Below are 17,360 nucleotides of genomic sequence, written 5' to 3'. Positions count from 1 at the left end.
CTTTCTAGCAACCTTTCCGTACAGAGCATGTTTTATGTAAACTCTTTGCTAAGCCGCGTAGGGACATGCTTACGTAACTTTCCTCGCCACGTAACAAACGTAGCATTACTGATCAGGTACCAATTTAGACACAAATTCCTTCCATGATCTAACTTCAAGTAACGGGAACCTACATGAAAACAAGTCACCAATCAATTGATGTGACTCACTGTATTTGGTTTGTTGCGGCTTTAACCCTTTGCATGAATCCTCGACCAAAACCCTTTTTTGAACTTCTCAAGTAGCTTCCCTTCTGAAATGACCTTGAACTGATCTGACCTTCACTTGACTGATCGTCACTTGAATAGAACCTTCCCTAGGTACTGACCCAAAACTGCTAGAGAACTGCACTTGGAAACTCTCTAAAACTCTCGAAAATTTTCAGAAACTCTTGTTATCTTTTTCTACTTTTCTCTCACACTTTTAATGTCCTTTTGATGCGGCTATCAAACCAGTGGTTGAACCAGAGGTCAACCAAGCAGTCCAAACCGGCCACTTTGGAGGTACCAGCGACATAGGTCCAGTCCACGGCGTATATCTCGACAACGAAAAGGAGTTTTGGAGTGACACAAATTTTAATGGATTCTACACTCAAGAGGGAGCCCAACCCAATTGGAATTTTCAGGAAAGATTACCGGACCAAGGAGTTATGGATTTTACAAACTGGAGGTTCTCCAGCCCATCCAGTTGCGAGTATCAGGCTTTAGAAGTGGATTTCAGTCAAAACATGAGGCGGCCTTCTCCAGAATTAATCATGGGCTTCAAGAGGGAGTTTTCAGCTATTCATGAAGTCCAGAATCAGGCGAATTGATCAAGGGAAAACCAAGATACAATCAATTTCCCAAAACCGATCAAACCGATATTATTTTGGGAAAGTTGCCAACCAATTCAATTTGGTCCGACCCAAATCTTTCTATGGAAGCCAGGAGACACTCTAAACCAACCAGAAGACAAGGAAGATGTCCTTAGCTGCACCAGAACCTAGGAGATCAGGAGGATCATCACTTGCACTAACATTCCATATTTGGCAGCATTGACACTACAAGCTTTAAATGAGTTTCTTCTTGAAATCCTTCAAGACCAACGGCCATATTCTACATTAAAGACATTCAGAGACATATCAGGAAGACTTCAAGATCATGGCCACGTCCAGAAGCTGTCCAGGTACAAGATCATCCAAGTTTCCCCATTGAAGACACAAGTCAAGCTAAAGGCAAGATTCCATGGAGCCATCAAAGCCTTTGCTTCCAAGACTTATGTTTCGATTTATTTTCTTTCCTTTTGTCATTTTTAGACTGTTAGAGAGTCCCAAGGTCGAGCCTATATAAGCTCAGTAGTTTTCTTTGTAATAATCACCCTTGAATTTTATGAATGAAAATGCAGTTTTCTAGTTTTCTTAAAACTATTGTTTCAAGTCTTTAGAGTTTGTGAGAAGCAGCTCCAGAGCAACCAGGCTTATCAAAGTATCCTTTCACAGAGCTTTGTGGTGTCTATTCAATCCATCTCGTCCATCATCCCATCTGGTTGAGAGATTCAATAAAACCTTCATCCGCAAACCCACTTCAATCCATCATTTGATCAAGCTGAGAGTGATACACATCCAGCAGCTTGATTCCACCATATCTATCTTTTATCTTTGTTTATTTACTCTGATTTATTCTTCATATCATTAGCATCTTATTTATCTTCCATTTGTTTCTGTTTTGCTTTATAAAAACTCATAAAACTCATAAAAATCTATCTTCTTTGTTTTCAGGTTGAACCTCAGTTCATCAAGTCTTATAGTCTGATTTCCAGGCTGTATCATTTGGTATCAGAGCTCAAGATCCTGACTAAGGTGATATCTATCCTTCCATCTCATATTTGTTTGCATTGTTTTGCATTTATAAACCGAAAATCCATAAAAACTGTTTCTTTTTGTTTCAAGTTTTGTTTCTGCATATTTTTTTGTTCTTGCTGTTCATCATACTTTAAAGCCACGAAAAAGAAAAAAAAAGTTTTGTTTGATTCATTTAAAAATAGAAAATCCCAAAAGAAAGTGTTTGCATTCATTAGTTTCCATAAAAGAAAATCCCATAAAAATTTCTGTTTTGAATTTGATTCCTTTTTATTTGCATTCATAAATTCAAAAGCCAAAAGAAATCATCCTAGTTATTGTTTCATACCATTTTTATTTGTCCATTTCGTGATTGCATCAGAAAAGAAAAAGAAATTATTTTTTTTAAGCTTAGTTTATATCATTTGCATATTTGGTTTTTATTATTGCATCTTAAGAAAATTCAAAAAACAAATCAGCATTAATTAGGTTTGCATATTTTCTTTCATTGTGTTTATTAGCATTCCATATTTGTTTTATTTCGAGCTGCATCTAGAAAACCCAAAAGAAAAATCATTTTTTGCATAGTTGATTTCATTTCGGTTCATATTTGCATATTTATCGGTTTTGTTTAAATTAGTTTGCATTGCTGCATTGTTATTTTGCTAAACCAGAACATCCCTATTCTTCACTTGATCTTTGAGAGTGTTTTCAGGAAGCCATGGTAGGAGGAACACACGGACAAAGTCAGGTGGCCAAGAAGAGCCAACATTTGACAGCTTTGCAAGAGGTTGAACAGATTGCTCAGTTGAGGAAAAGAAGAAATGCACAAGGCCAACGTCCACAGCCAGGAGAAAGAAGATTTGAGGATGCACCAGAGGCTGTCTAAGTCGAGCCCAAACCACCAGATCCTTCAAGGATCAATCAAACTCCAATTTCTAAAACCCACAACCATCATGTTGTTAATTCTCGGTTTGAATATAACTCTCTTTCTGATAAAATTGAACTTTTTTAAATTTTCAGGAAAAAGAGGTTATCTTAGATGGGAGAGAAACCTTGATGAATGGTTTCACTACAACAACATCTTGAAGGAAGAAAGGCTAGCTTATGCCATTGATCATCTAAAAGAAGATGCCTTTAAATGGTGGGTACAAGAAGAAGATGATTGGAGGTTTTACTAGGAGCCAACTATCAAAGCGTGGAGAACACTTAAGAAAGCCATGAGGTATGAGTTTACACCAGGTTTTACAACATCTCAAATCAAGGAGAAGTACCCAAGGAGGTATCCAACTCATGGTTCCCAAGAAGCAAGAGAAGCTGTCCACAAAGAGGGTCAAAGAAGCTTACCTCAACAAACCAATTTTCAGCCAAACCAGGGGCACGCCATTGTCCATTGCTTGGGCCAGAAAAGTGACATCCTAAAGGTCATGGAGGTGAGTAAAAACGTCAGCCAAGACATCTTGAGCAGACCCAAAGAAGAGCTAGATAAACCATCTCTTCAAGCAAAGGCTATGGTAAGTCCTATACTTGATAAATTGGTTTATAAATCATTTCCCACTGGTATAAGTCACTTGTCTTTGTTAAAGGATGTTAAGACAGGTACTGAGGTCCAGAAAAATCCGAACTCCACATCCTTATTGGAATCAAAAGTTGTTCATGATTTATGTCCAAAGAATAAAGAGATTCCAAACCCAAAGACAGAAGAGGCATCCAACCAAGGTAAGTCTTCTAATTTTAAAAATCTACAAGATCAGACATGCTATAGATGTCATAAAAGAGGACACTTTGCTGTAGTTTGTCCAAATAAGAAAGCATTGAAAGAAACATCACTAGAAGAGAAAACAAATTTATCTATAAAAAGTAATAGTTTTATTCAACCTGATTTATTGGTTCAATATTCTTGCGTGATGCACTTGTCTTTGTCAAAGGTTATTGTATCAGGAAATAAGGAGCAAGAACTTAAAAGAGAAGACTCAGTCTACCAGCATGGTATTGCTAAAGAGGAGGAAGCTATAAGTGAGGCTAGAAGAAATGATTTGTTTCTTAAAGAAGCAAAACCAGTAATCAAAGTATCAAACCAAGGTAAGTATTTAACATCACCTTTAGATACTGGTTTAAATTTTTATGTTCTTGGTACAGGGATACCAGATGAGAGCTCTATGCTTACCGAAGTGCCAAGGGCCGAGCCAGACCATGAGCTCAATCAAAATCCACACCACAAGTGGAAACCAAAATCTGAACAAAGAATTGTTCAAGTGCCAAAACCTGAGGTAAATTTCACTAAGGATCAGAAAGCTATTATTATTTCCATGATAAGATTAATGCACTTGTCTTGTCCAAAGGAAAGTGAAATAGGTACAGGAGACCAAGGTGAGAGCAAGCCAAACAAAGAAATAAAATCTCTTGCTGACATAGCTAAAAGTAAGATTCTTTTTTCTTTGTTTTCATCAGTTTATAAATTCCAATACTTGGGTATAATACACTTGTCTTTGCCGAGACGTTTTGACCCAGGTATAAGCAAAGAAAAAGGCATTCCAATTCGTGGTAAAATCTTGCAAGAAGAAGCCTTAACCATGATGTCAATAGATGCTGTCCAAAAACTAGTTCAAAGAGATGTTGAACAAATGCCATTCAAAGTCAGCATGGGTAAGGAAAGTCTTCTCAATTTCAAAATGTCTTTATCACTTGATTTTCCAGATGTGATGCACTTGTTTTTGCCAAGAAATTTTGATCCAGGAATAAGAGAAGTAGAAGTTCACATCAGCCAAACACAAAAGGTGCAAAGAAGGCAGCAAGCCAACACATGTTGCCCAAAGAAGAAAATCATTTTTGAACTTGTGGAAGCTATCAAAGTAAGTCTGGAAATCTCACATTTTGTTTATATTTTTTCAACCACAGATATAATGCACTTGCTTTTTGTCCAGAATGTTGAGATTATTTCAGGTTGCAAAGAAGAAAGCTTCAAGGAGATCCCACCAGATTATCTTGTGTTGTTAGGAAGATCAGCTCCAAGGAGGGACAAAAACGTGGCTACCAATAATCTGAAGGACCACCCACTCCAGAAGAGATGCAATGACCATAAACAAAGCAGAGGCGTGGGCCTTTCCTATCTTCTCAAAGAAGAGCCACCAGACACACCATGCATCACCAAACCAAAATTGTATCACCAAGGTAAGGTTCTAAACTCCCAAATGAGAATGAAACCTGACTTGCTCTATTGTGGTGTATCAGGTTATCCAGTTTTGAGGTCAAAACCTTCACAAGAGGGAGGGAATGATGCGGCCATCAAACCAGTGGTTGAACCAGAGGTCAACCAAGCAGTCCAAACCGGCCACTTTGGAGGTACCAGCGACATAGGTCCAGTCCACGGCGTATATCTCCACAACTAAAACGAGTTTTGGAGTGACACAAATTTTAATGGATTCTACACTCAAGATGGAGTCCAACCCAATTGGAATTTTGCAGGAAAGCTTACCGGACCAAGGAGTTATGGATTTTACAAACTGGAGATTCTCCAGCCCATCCAGTTGCGAGTATCAGGCTTTAGAAGTGGATTTCAGTCAAAACACGAGGCGGCCTTCTCCAGAATTAATCATGGGCTTCAAGAGGGATTTGTCAGCTATTCAGGAAGTCCAGAATCAGGCGAATTGGTCAAGGGAAAACCAAGATACAATCAATTTCCCAAAACCGATCAAACCGACATTATTTTGGGAAAGTTGCCAACCAATTCAATTTGGTCCGACCCAAACATTTCTATGGAAGCCAGGAGACACTCTAAACCAACCAGAAGACAAGGAAGACGTCCTTAGCTGCACCAGCACCCAGGAGATCAGGAGGATCATCACTTGCACTAACATTCCATATTTGGCAGCATTGACACTACAAGCTTTAAATGAGTTTCTTCTTGAAATCCTTCAAGACCAACGGCCATATTCTACATTAAAGACATTCAGAGACATATCAGGAAGACTTCAAGATCATGGCCACGTCCAGAAGCTGTCCAGGTACAAGATCATCCAAGTTTCCCCATTGAAGACACAAATCAAGCTAAAGGCAAGATTCCATGGAGCCATCAAAGCCTTTGCTTCCAAGACTTATGTTTCGATTTATTTTCTTTCCTTTTGTCATTTTTAGACTGTTAAAGAGTCCCAAGGTCGAGCCTATATAAGCTCAGTAGTTGTCTTTGTAATAATCACCCTTGAATTTTATGAATGAAAATGCAGTTTTCTAGTTTTCTTAAAACTATTGTTTCAAGTCTTTAGAGTTTGTGAGAAGCAGCTTCAGAGCAACCAGGCTTATCAAAGTATCCCTTCACAGAGCTTTGTGGTGTCTATTCAATCCATCTCGTCCATCATCCCATCTGGTTGAGAGATTCAATCAAACCTTCATCCGCAAACCCACTTCAATCCATCATTTGATCAAGCTGAGAGTGATACACATCCAGCAGCTTGATTCCACCATATCTATCTTTTATCTTTGTTTATTTACTCTGATTTATTCTTCATATAATTAGCATCTTATTTATCTTCCATTTGTTTCTGTTTTGCTTCATAAAAACTCATAAAACTCATAAAAATCTATCTTCTTTGTTTTCAGGTTGAACCTCAGTTCATCAAGTCTTATAGTCTGATTTCCAGGCTGTATCACCTTTGAAGTGGTCTGGATATGGAGAAATGAGAGAGAGGTCGTGGGTATTTACAATGGCGGATCCAGCTTTTGTTTTTAGGGGTGTCAAAAAGTTAGGTTCAGCTCAGAATAAAATGTTTTTATTAAAAAGAATGCTTCAGTTGGGTTTGAACTCGGGAATGGGGGTGTCAATAGAGAGCTTTTCACCAATTAAGCCACATTTTCTTATTGTCTAGTGAATAAACTCCACAAAACTTAAATTTAACCTGTGTCATCTGCAACCCCATTGTAACACATGGGTCCGCCTCTGGGTATTTATAGAAGACAACAGCCAATCAGATTCAGGTTGGTGGCAGCCAGTGTGTCGCTCCGCATAGCTCCGGTCGCATGCGCGGTGGCAACTTGTGCTCCACATAGCTGGTTGCATGGCCTGTATAACGTGCAAAGTGACACCTCTTGCCTTCCTGGAAGACCAGATGTCCATCAGCATGTCTTGATTGCATGCACGGCGACACACGGTTCCCACATGTCGACCTGCATGTTTCAATTGTATGCGAGGCGGCACCTCCTGCTTCTACATAAGCTGCATGTATAATTTTCATGCACGGCGACACCTCAAGCTTATGTAGACAGATAGATTATTAATGGTTGACACCATGTTAAGATTTCATACATTGAGACACCTCGAGCCGCTCGGTTCATTTTTGTCTAATTTCGGTCCTTCCGGAAAATTTTTAACCCGCGATCAATCCCAAATATTTTCCGCTCTTGTTCCAATGAAATGAATATTTATAATAAAATTCAAATGAATTCTGAATTTGATGGAAAATATTTTGCAGATCCTCCGGCTTCTCCGAAAAATTCCATTATACCAAATTATAGTTTTCCCCAACTTCGGATTATCCCGTCGTGCTTACTTCCCGTCCTACTTAATTCCCGTCATACTTCCGACTTATCATGTTTTTAACATAATATTTTACTGATAGAAAAATGTTATGCTCCTGAAACGTCCTTCTGATAAATCTAAGACATTGTCTAACCATGGTCGACTAGCCTATTTGACTCATGTTTCACCCACGATCAATTATCTGATCTTACCGAACACCTTGTACTTCTAAACTTCTCGATCGATCTGATCGCCCGCGGCTCGACTTCCAAACAGATGCTCGAACAATCTTCCTGTTTCTCTGAATCATGTCAAGTTTTTCGTGATGGAAGCTTAACATTTCTCAAGATATTAGATTCCCAAAAGGTCGGCTCCAAATTTCCAACTTGTCGATCTCGACCATTTTATCCCTTCGGGAGGGTTACTACAGTCTTGGTCCATGGATTATGGGGTCGGCTTTCCCATCCCGAGAGCATGTCGTCTCTGGTCCAATGCTCTCTGTAGAAGTGGGTTTCCAACCCCCCTAACATTGAGAAGACCCTCAAGGGAACCCAAGCGGACCTGACGGGCATCCATCTGAGCTTGTATTTGAGAAGTATCATCATCCTGTCTCAAAGCATTGGACGAATTTTCCCTTGCATTGATGGAGCCTATGTCCACCGCCTGTCCTTTCTTTTTAGAAGCCATCTAGAAAAAAAAAAGAAACATTTTTTATGTAAATAAGTAAAATTTTTATCAACAATGAAATATATTTTAAAATTTTATCTCTTGGAAGATCTTGTCCGCCTCCTATGTACACAATTTGACGGGTAATCCATCGAATCTGGATTAGCTGCGTCTCGCGCTCTTCAACCCGAGCAACGACCTTGTTGAAGAGCTTCTCTGACCGTGGATCTACAAAAGTCATGGCTTGTATCCCGTGCGTAATCTTGAATGTATCAGACAAAGATGGTAAGACTCCTGCCTTCTCGGCCTACAAACAAATTGATAGTTAAAAATATTGATTAGTAAGATAAATGAAATAAAACTAAATATTAAAAATAAAACATAATTTCCAAACATATCCCGGCGTGGATGGACAAATTACCATTCACATCATTCGTCCTACGGGAAGTGGAGCAATTGTTGGCTTTGTCGATGAGGCCATCCTATTTCCTTCGTGATATCAGTGGGTTTCGCCTCATAGCCACTTGTCCTTCTCATCATCTATGGTGTTCGTAAGGAGGGTCTTCACTTTTGCAACAAAGTCCGCCTTCACCTTTTCGTTGATTGATAAGGACTAGTGCCACATTTTCTGAAACAAACAAAATTTTCAAAATATTAATTAAAAATTAATTAATTATTCAATATAAAAATTGGAAAAAAACTTTAGCGCAAAATATTTGAACCACGTCTTCTTAACGTGCTCAGAGTCATATTTCAGTTGGGATGGGCCTCGATGAAATAGCCTTAGATGGTATCAGAAACACTATCTCCGACACAATTGTTGAGATAAACCTGAAAAATAGTACTAACTTGTTAAAAAATTAAAATGATGTAAAATTTAAATTTCATAAAAATAAAGAACTTACCAATAATTTTATGGCAGTTGATTGAGATCCATAATCTTTAAACCTTCTCGCCAGGCTGGGCGAGAAGATCATCCATCGTATATCTCACATATGGTGCAGATGGAGGCACAAGAAAATCCGGATGAACTCTGGCTGCTGCTAGAGCAGGCTGAGGTGGAGCTGCTGTGTCAAAAGGTGTAACTGCTGGAGTAGGAGATGGAGGCATTTGATGGGGTATATGGAGTGTATGAGGAGGGGAGGGGACCGATAGACTCTCTGAGACGTCTGAGAGTCTGGAACTCCCTTTGGGTCAGAAGATGATGATGGGACAGACAAAGATGTCCCAGTACCGTCGCCAAACATCCCGCCGTAACTGAGCGGTCTCTTCCTATGACCCACTAAACTCAAAAAAAAATCGTGATCAATTTAATAACGTAACATAATCTGTCAATATTTCGTTACATAAACTAATCACCTAAACTAAGTCTCTAAACTAACAATTTTTTAAAAATACCTTAAGAGAGGAGAAGAGCAAGTGGAGATTGAGATATTGAGAGGAATGAACGAGGCACTCCTTGTTCAAGCTTCAAGTTTATATAAGGAAATATATTTTCTCACAAGTTCGTCGTAACTTTACGAGGAATCCACCAGGCCCGTGTTTTCTATTACGATGAATTTACTAAGCCCGCGTTTTTTGTGTTACGAAAAATTTACGCGAAATCAATTACCACAAATTTACGATTACACGTCTATTACGAGGAATCTTCCAGGCTCGTGTTTTAGTTTACGATGATTAGTAATGTTTTAGTTTACGATGATTTTACTAAGTTTCTATCTGAAACCCTGAAAATAAAATCCCTAAACCCCAAAGTCACTTATCTATAACCTCATATCTCTTTTACACTATCATCTATTTTATCCCATTTCTCTAACATACATAACATTATTCTTAATCATTCGAGTTTTCATCAATATCAGTACAATCATCATCAACGCTTGTATGAAACTCGTATTCACCTGCTTAATCAGTCATATCATCAGGGAGATCATCATATTGACGGTTATCTGGATCAATAAGAAAGATATCATCAGTTTCTTGTTCAGTTATGTCGACTTCAGTGATACCCGCTTCTTCTTGCAAAGATGGTTCTTTTCCAGCAACTATTCGTCCACGAGGTGTAATTTTGATTGTAGTCAACCAAGTAATTTAGGAATCTCTAAGGTGAGGATATGAAATGAAGCTAACTTGCTAGGCTTGAGAAGCCAAGATGAAATGCTCGAATTTGCTGCAAACTAAACGAATGCATGTCACCTTTTGACTAAAACATACATTAACAAGGCACAAAATAATATTTACCTTTTAAACGAACGCATCACTGCATCCTTGCAGTTGAGCATAATATAAGTGTGGACATTATACATATCCTCTTCAGTGGACCACATATTTCTTTCGATTTACCACCAAATTGTCCAATTTGGCAGAAAACATCAGGAACACCGTCAACTGCGTATGCTGGCACGGTAATCAGTGTCGATTGGCTGGTTTTCATATAAGTTATGATCCGTTTTAGTATTCATCATCCTAGCTACTAGAGATAATTTAGAGAGACTTGTTCTACAATCAGTGTAGATTAGTTAATTTAGAGCAGCTAGTATTTCATAAAACTGTTTTGCATCCAAATTTGATTCTTCATAATTTACAGTTTTATCTGCTATTGTTATAATAGTTTCTAAAAATGCGAACCTTATCATGATCTACCTTTTGCTATTCCTGATGATAACTATATTCATTATTACCAGCATTCTAAAAATTACTATTACTACTAACTTCATTTTCACCATAACTCTCTACATGTTGAAACCAAATATATTACTATGGTGTAAAACTTTGGTTTACTAAATGCTTTTATACAATTTCACTTCCGACAAGAACATAACATCTTTCAGACTTATCTGTGTGATCGATGCACAGCCCGCCTGATACATAAATGTCTCTAACCCGTTAAGAAATGCATTTGTCACTCTGCCGGCATAATCTCTGTGCGTATACATCCAACTGCGTAACTCGAAATATTTTTTACCATCATACATTTTTTTATTTGATTTTTGTCTTGATTTTTTCTTTGTTTTTGTTTGTGTGTTGCTTTACATTGAGAATGGACATATATATAGTTTTCGAGTTTGGTAGGTGAAGATATAAAACGAATTTACAACGAAATATTTAATAGGATTTTACAACAACGTAAAATCTACTTCACAACAAAAATTAGTAGGTGAACCTCACTAAAAACACGTTTTTATAATGAATTTTTTTCGTTGTCGTAAAGCTAGATGGACCTTACAATAAAATATTTTTCTTATAAATTTACATCGACTTTACGACGAAAATTATGTTCGTCGTAAAATCCTTTGTATTTTACACATAAATTTACGAAAAAAATTTCCTCATAATTCTTCCACATTATAGACATGTTTTTTTTTCTTGTAGTGTATTATCAACCAAACTAGTTTTTGAGAATATTTACTTGTTCTATCTCAGTTTTCTTTACCATTTTAGGATTTTTGATATGGTTTAAATCTCAATAATAAAAATCAAGATGACAACAAAGAAAATAATCCAAACCTATTTTTATTTTTAGTTCCAATTTAACATACAGGTGGTGCTCACTGAAAACCAAAAAGATACAGCCATTTCAATACAATTTAAATTTCGGTACAACATGCAAACCGGACCAAACATTCAACTCAACCGATCTGTGTTTGTTCCCTGGTTCTGACAAACGGCAGCTTAAACAAAACCCTACTTATCTGAACTTCGGTAGTATTACCACGTTTGTTCTCTCTCACTCTCTCTCAGACTTCAAAACAACTTTCGTTGACGTGCATCCACGCACTGCCCCGCCCCGCGCCGCGCCGAAATCTCCAAGTTTTCAAACTTCATTTCTTCTCCACGCGCCGCAATGCACGCCACCATCCTCTCCCCACGCGCCGCTCTCTTCCCTCCACACAATGTCCGCTCCAACAGCATCGACTCTCGCCGCCGCCGCCGATCAACAACCATCTCCTGCTCCGTCCAACCCGTAACCGCCGACCCTTCCCCTCCTACCCTCACAGACTCCTCCAACAAGCTCAACAAGTACAGCTCAAGAATCACCGAGCCCAAGTCCCAAGGCGGGTCACAAGCCATCCTCCACGGCGTGGGCTTATCCGACGACGATTTGCTGAAACCCCAGATCGGGATTTCCTCCGTGTGGTACGAAGGCAACACCTGCAATATGCATCTGCTTCGGCTGTCCGAAGCGGTGAAAGAGGGAGTGGAGAGAGCTGGGATGGTTGGGTTTAGGTTCAATACGATTGGTGTGAGTGATGCTATCTCCATGGGAACGAGAGGGATGTGTTTCAGTTTGCAGTCTAGAGACTTGATTGCTGATAGTATTGAGACTGTGATGAGTGCTCAGTGGTATGATGGCAACATCTCTATCCCTGGTTGTGATAAAAATGTAAGCCTTTTTCTTTGTTTTCATCTTTTTATTATGGTTATGTGATTGATTTGATCTTATTGTTTTGTGTCTTAGATGCCTGGAACAATTATGGCCATGGGAAGGCTTAACAGACCTGGGATTATGGTTTATGGTGGAACCATCAAGGTACTGTACTTACCAAGTTTCCTATCTGATAGATAAGCAGAGAGTTTTCATTTATACTCTAAAACTCTTGTGATTTTAATGCAGCCTGGCCATTTTCAAGAGAAGACATATGACATAGTATCTGCTTTCCAGGTTTTTTTTTCTTTTCTTGTATTTTAAGTCCTTACAGTTGGTGGATTATGTTATGTATGCTTAAGAGTTACTTATGTTGTATTTTTCAGAGTTATGGAGAATTTGTTGGTGGCTCCATGAGTGATGAACAGAGAAAGACAGTCCTCCATAACGCGTGCCCTGGAGCTGGAGCTTGTGGTGGAATGTACACTGCTAATACAATGGCTTCTGCTATCGAAGCCATGGGAATGTCCCTTCCTTACAGGTTGGGCTTTCAACACTAGTAGTGACCACATACATTCTCCTCCAGACTAAACAATTTATTTGGTTCTTTTCTTGAAGCTCTTCAATACCAGCTGAAGACCCGTTGAAACTGGACGAGTGCCGGTTAGCTGGAAAATATCTTATAGAGTTGCTAAAGATGGACTTGAAACCCCGTGACATTATCACTCCTAAATCACTTCGTAATGCGATGGTTACCGTCATGGCTCTTGGAGGATCAACCAACGCTGTGTTGCATCTAATTGCTATTGCCAGGTCTGTGGGTTTGGAGTTGACACTTGACGATTTCCAGAAGGTCAGCGACGCGGTTCCCTTTCTAGCTGACCTTAAACCAAGTGGGAAGTATGTTATGGAAGATATACATAAGGTGCGCGCGTCTTTGGAAATATCGTCTTAGTTATTTCTTTTCTATTTGATCATTTTTGTATTTATTTGTTTTTTTTTTGTCTTGCTGCAGATTGGTGGGACACCAGCTGTTCTTCGTTATCTATTAGAAGCTGGGTTTATGGATGGGGATTGTATCACAGGTATATATTGTTAAACGTTTTAGAAACTCATATTTATATTTTGGATTGCTGTGAGTTGCTTACAGAGCTGATTAGGTTACTATTTTGGTTTTCTCCTCTACCAGTCACAGGGCAGACTTTGGCTCAAAATTTAGAAAACGTCCCTCGTTTACCAGAAAACCAGGTCCGGTTTGTTTGTAATGTTACCGGTTATTTCATTTTTTATCTATACATTTGTCTGATTTATTTTTTACAATGCCCCAGGTTATAATTAGACCTGTGTCAAACCCAATAAAAGAGACTGGACATATCCAAATCTTGAGAGGAGACCTTGCACCAGATGGTTCTGTAGCAAAAATAACCGGCAAAGAAGGGTTATATTTCTCTGGTAATGTTGATTTGCTCCTTTATACCCCACGTTCTAGTTAATCACTCCTAAAATTAAGGCTTATATAATGGAACTGTTTTGTTTCAGGTCCCGCACTTGTATTTGAAGGAGAGGAATCTATGTTGGCTGCTATATCAGCAGACCCGATGAGTTTTAAGGTAATTGCTTTTATGATATGAATCTGAAACCTGGTTAATTTCTACTGTCTGCTGAGAGTGTATATCGTTTGTTGCAGGGAACAGTGGTTGTTATCAGAGGAGAGGGTCCTAAAGGAGGTCCAGGCATGCCAGAGATGTTGACACCAACAAGTGCTATAATGGGTGCCGGTCTTGGAAAGGTACCACTACTTTTCCCTTTAGTTTGACTTTGATCAGTATCATGAGTTGAGTAATTGAGATAATTGCATGCTCTATATGTTTGTGAACGCACTTGTCTTGTTGTTGGTACTTGCAGGAATGTGCATTGCTGACTGATGGTAGGTTCTCGGGTGGGTCACACGGTTTTGTTGTTGGCCACATTTGTCCTGAGGCTCAGGTCTGTTCCTCTGACATTGATGTGAAGATTATCTGGTAATGATGAGAGAGCTTTTCCTCGGTTTTCACATACTACTATTTATATATGCAGGAGGGTGGTCCGATTGGTCTGGTAGAGAATGGAGACATAATCACAATCGACATAGGAAAGAAGAGAATAGACACACAAGTCTCGGCCGAAGAGATGAATGAGCGTAGAAAGAAATGGACTGCTCCTGCATACAAGGTTAACCGTGGAGTCCTGTACAAGGTATCAATGAAACCACTACTTGTAATATATTTGTATGTATCTCTTTTGGATTAGTTGCTAAATCAAAATGGTTTTTGGATGGCATATTGCTAAAACAGTACATCAAGAATGTGCAATCGGCTTCAGCTGGATGCGTGACTGATGAGTAAGCGAGAGATCTCTGAGCCATGACCTACAGAAAGTAGTGTTGTTCACCAGGGAAAACTGTACGGTCGTTTCTTTAGTATCACGTAGCTTCTAGATCATTTGCATTGTTTGTTTCTCTTTCTGTCACAGTGAGACTTGTATGTTGCCAATAAAGACAATTTTGCATTATTCAATAAAAGCATTTATTTTTGTCCCTTCAGATACATTTGTAAACTATACATGTTCTTGAAATTTAAGGTATCCACTAAAAACATATAGTATGGGTAACTCGCACCATTTTATTACTTATGCATGTCTTATTACAAGACCTTTGGAAAAAAAAATTCAAAATTTTATTACAAAATTAATTAGAAAAGCAAGAATTGTTCGAACTTTAGAGAGAACTCCAAATAAATTGAAAAATATAACATGAGAAGTGTATTGATTTCTCATTTCTTCTTCTCATTCATTCCAAGAGTGTTCTTGACACCATCAACCGCACCCTGAGCCATATTCTTCACTGACTCTCCAGTCTGTCCCCAAATACATTTTCAATATTAGTCTAGATTAATACAAGTTTAGCTTCTTACTAATTCATATCATATCATATATATAATTAGCAATGCTTGAACATTAGTTTATCGAAATTACTTGTTGGATGAAACCAGAGGCTTGTTGTTGCCCGTGTTGGGCAGATTCTTTGGTGGACTGAGCTGCGTTAGCAGTCTTGTCGCAAGCGTTGTGTGCAGTTTCCTTGGCTGATTCAGTCCATTGCTCGGCCTTCTCCTGCCATATATCACCAATATATACATTATTTCACAACCAAATTCATGTTTATATAAGCGATTAAATCAAGAAAGGGGATGAGAGAAGATACTTTAGCTTGGCCCCTGGTCTGCCCAGCATTGTAAGATTGTTGCAAGTTCGACATGATTTTATTATAAGAAGTGTAGTTCTTTTTTTTGGATGATAAATGAGCTTTGATTGATTGATTGATATTTTCATTTTGTGATGACAAGTCAATTTATAGTGTTCTCTTTTCATAATTCAGATTATGGTGTTTGTGGTAAAGAAGAAATGAGTAAACTCCGGTCGAGAGGTTTGTGGGAGACCATTTATGTTTTTTGACTTCTTCTCTAACTTTTACTTTGTTTTGTTGTTTCACTTTATTTTTGTTTGTCTTACTTTAGAAATGAGGATAAGTAAACTGAATACTAAAGAAGCTAAGAATTTATATCGATCATGTAAAAACTTAATGTACTTACATACTGAAGTTTATTAAACTTAAACACGACTAAAGCAAATACTTGTTTTAGAGTTTGTACATTGATTATATGGAAAAAGAAAAAGAAAAAAAAAGAAAGATTATATGAATGAAAGATTTATAACCCACTACACCTGTATTTATACAGTTTAAACCCCAATATTCCTTTAAAAAAGCTTTCTTATCTACAAAAAGCCTTGTCATTGTTATCTCTTGAACAACCTATTATGTGCTGGTTTGCAAGCGAAAGCATTGTCCAGAGCCATTTTCTGATCTGATAGAAGCTACAGTCAAGTACCAAGCTGTAATGTGCAGCAATCAATTATTTGAAGGGAGTTTGACTTGTACCATTAGATATCACATCAGAGATGGATCAAGCTCAAAACAGAGTACACAAGAAGTAGACTGAGGACGAGGGAGAGGGTGCAGCCAACGAGGGAGAATGTGAAAAGAAGAGATTGTTAGGACCACCTTGATACCATAGAAGATTGTATTTAGGCATGTTGTCCATATACTAGCTGCACCCATTGAAACTCAAGCTTCAACCATTCATACATTTGCCATCTTCTTCTGTTTCTTTATGAACACTAAAGACACGTGTGCACAAGTTAAACAAGACCAAACCTTTCGCGTTCCTGTTCCACAAGTAGATAATGTCAGAGTTCGAAGGATGCATCACCCGGGAAATAACAGATACCTGATTCAATCAAAGACGTCAACATGAGATCCCAACAGAGTTGCCAAGCCTCAGGACCAACGTCTACTCGACCAGCCTCCGAACCCGTAACGTCCATGTTTCATTCTCACGGAACTCGTTGAAGTACACAATGGATCCTTCAGAGGCTGTGAAATTTCTCCTGAAACGTCCTAATTGCCATCTCCAGGGACCTCATCTATTTCACTACCAGGGAAATTGCAAGATACGACACTCATCATCACCATCACCTCCACAGAAATCGTAAGCTTTCCTCAAAAGTAACGGGTTAACTCACACCAAAAACCTAGTACATGAATGGAGAATTGCCAACACACTTATTACTTATATATTACCCAAAAATTCATACGGTAACTGATGTACGACACTAAAAGGCCCTCTCGAGATATGGGTGGGCAACGGTCCAGTAAAAATAGTCCAAACCCAATATCTCCAAAATACCACAGTAATATGAGCCACTTGTTCATGCTACACAGATAGGAAACTGTTTATGTGGGAAAACATGTTGGGCCAAACACCATGGACTCTGGTACCATATTAGTGTGGGCCTAACTCACACCCAAAAACTAACTCATGAGTGAAAGATTATCTACACACTTATATATTGCTAAAGAATCCGTA

General features: G+C 38.5%; 2 protein-coding genes across 2 annotated transcripts; one reads left to right on the top strand and one right to left on the bottom strand.

The window, feature by feature from the left end:
• The first annotated feature begins 11,731 nt into the window (after positions 1-11,731).
• On the top strand, positions 11,732-14,980 carry LOC108805313 (dihydroxy-acid dehydratase, chloroplastic). The gene is made up of 13 exons (XM_018577331.2): positions 11,732-12,417; positions 12,493-12,564; positions 12,649-12,696; positions 12,786-12,940; positions 13,018-13,324; positions 13,415-13,484; positions 13,589-13,647; positions 13,728-13,851; positions 13,939-14,009; positions 14,087-14,188; positions 14,305-14,385; positions 14,476-14,634; positions 14,733-14,980. Exons 1-13 carry the CDS (start codon positions 11,878-11,880, stop codon positions 14,781-14,783), a joined length of 1,839 nt encoding a protein of 612 aa, XP_018432833.1. The 5' UTR covers positions 11,732-11,877; the 3' UTR covers positions 14,784-14,980.
• A 59-nt stretch (positions 14,981-15,039) lies between these two features.
• Positions 15,040-15,812, bottom strand: LOC108805314 (late embryogenesis abundant protein 1-like). Its single transcript, XM_018577332.2, has 3 exons — positions 15,638-15,812; positions 15,412-15,546; positions 15,040-15,293 (listed from the first exon to the last, which is right to left on the bottom strand). The coding sequence occupies exons 1-3, from the start codon at positions 15,689-15,691 to the stop codon at positions 15,210-15,212; spliced, it is 273 nt and encodes a 90-aa protein (XP_018432834.1). The 5' UTR covers positions 15,692-15,812; the 3' UTR covers positions 15,040-15,209.
• Between the last annotated feature and the right edge of the window lie 1,548 nt (positions 15,813-17,360).

Source organism: Raphanus sativus, chromosome 5, assembly GCF_000801105.2.
Source record: "Raphanus sativus cultivar WK10039 chromosome 5, ASM80110v3, whole genome shotgun sequence".
Lineage (NCBI taxonomy): Eukaryota > Viridiplantae > Streptophyta > Magnoliopsida > Brassicales > Brassicaceae > Raphanus > Raphanus sativus.
This window is presented reverse-complemented; position numbering and strand designations above follow the sequence as displayed.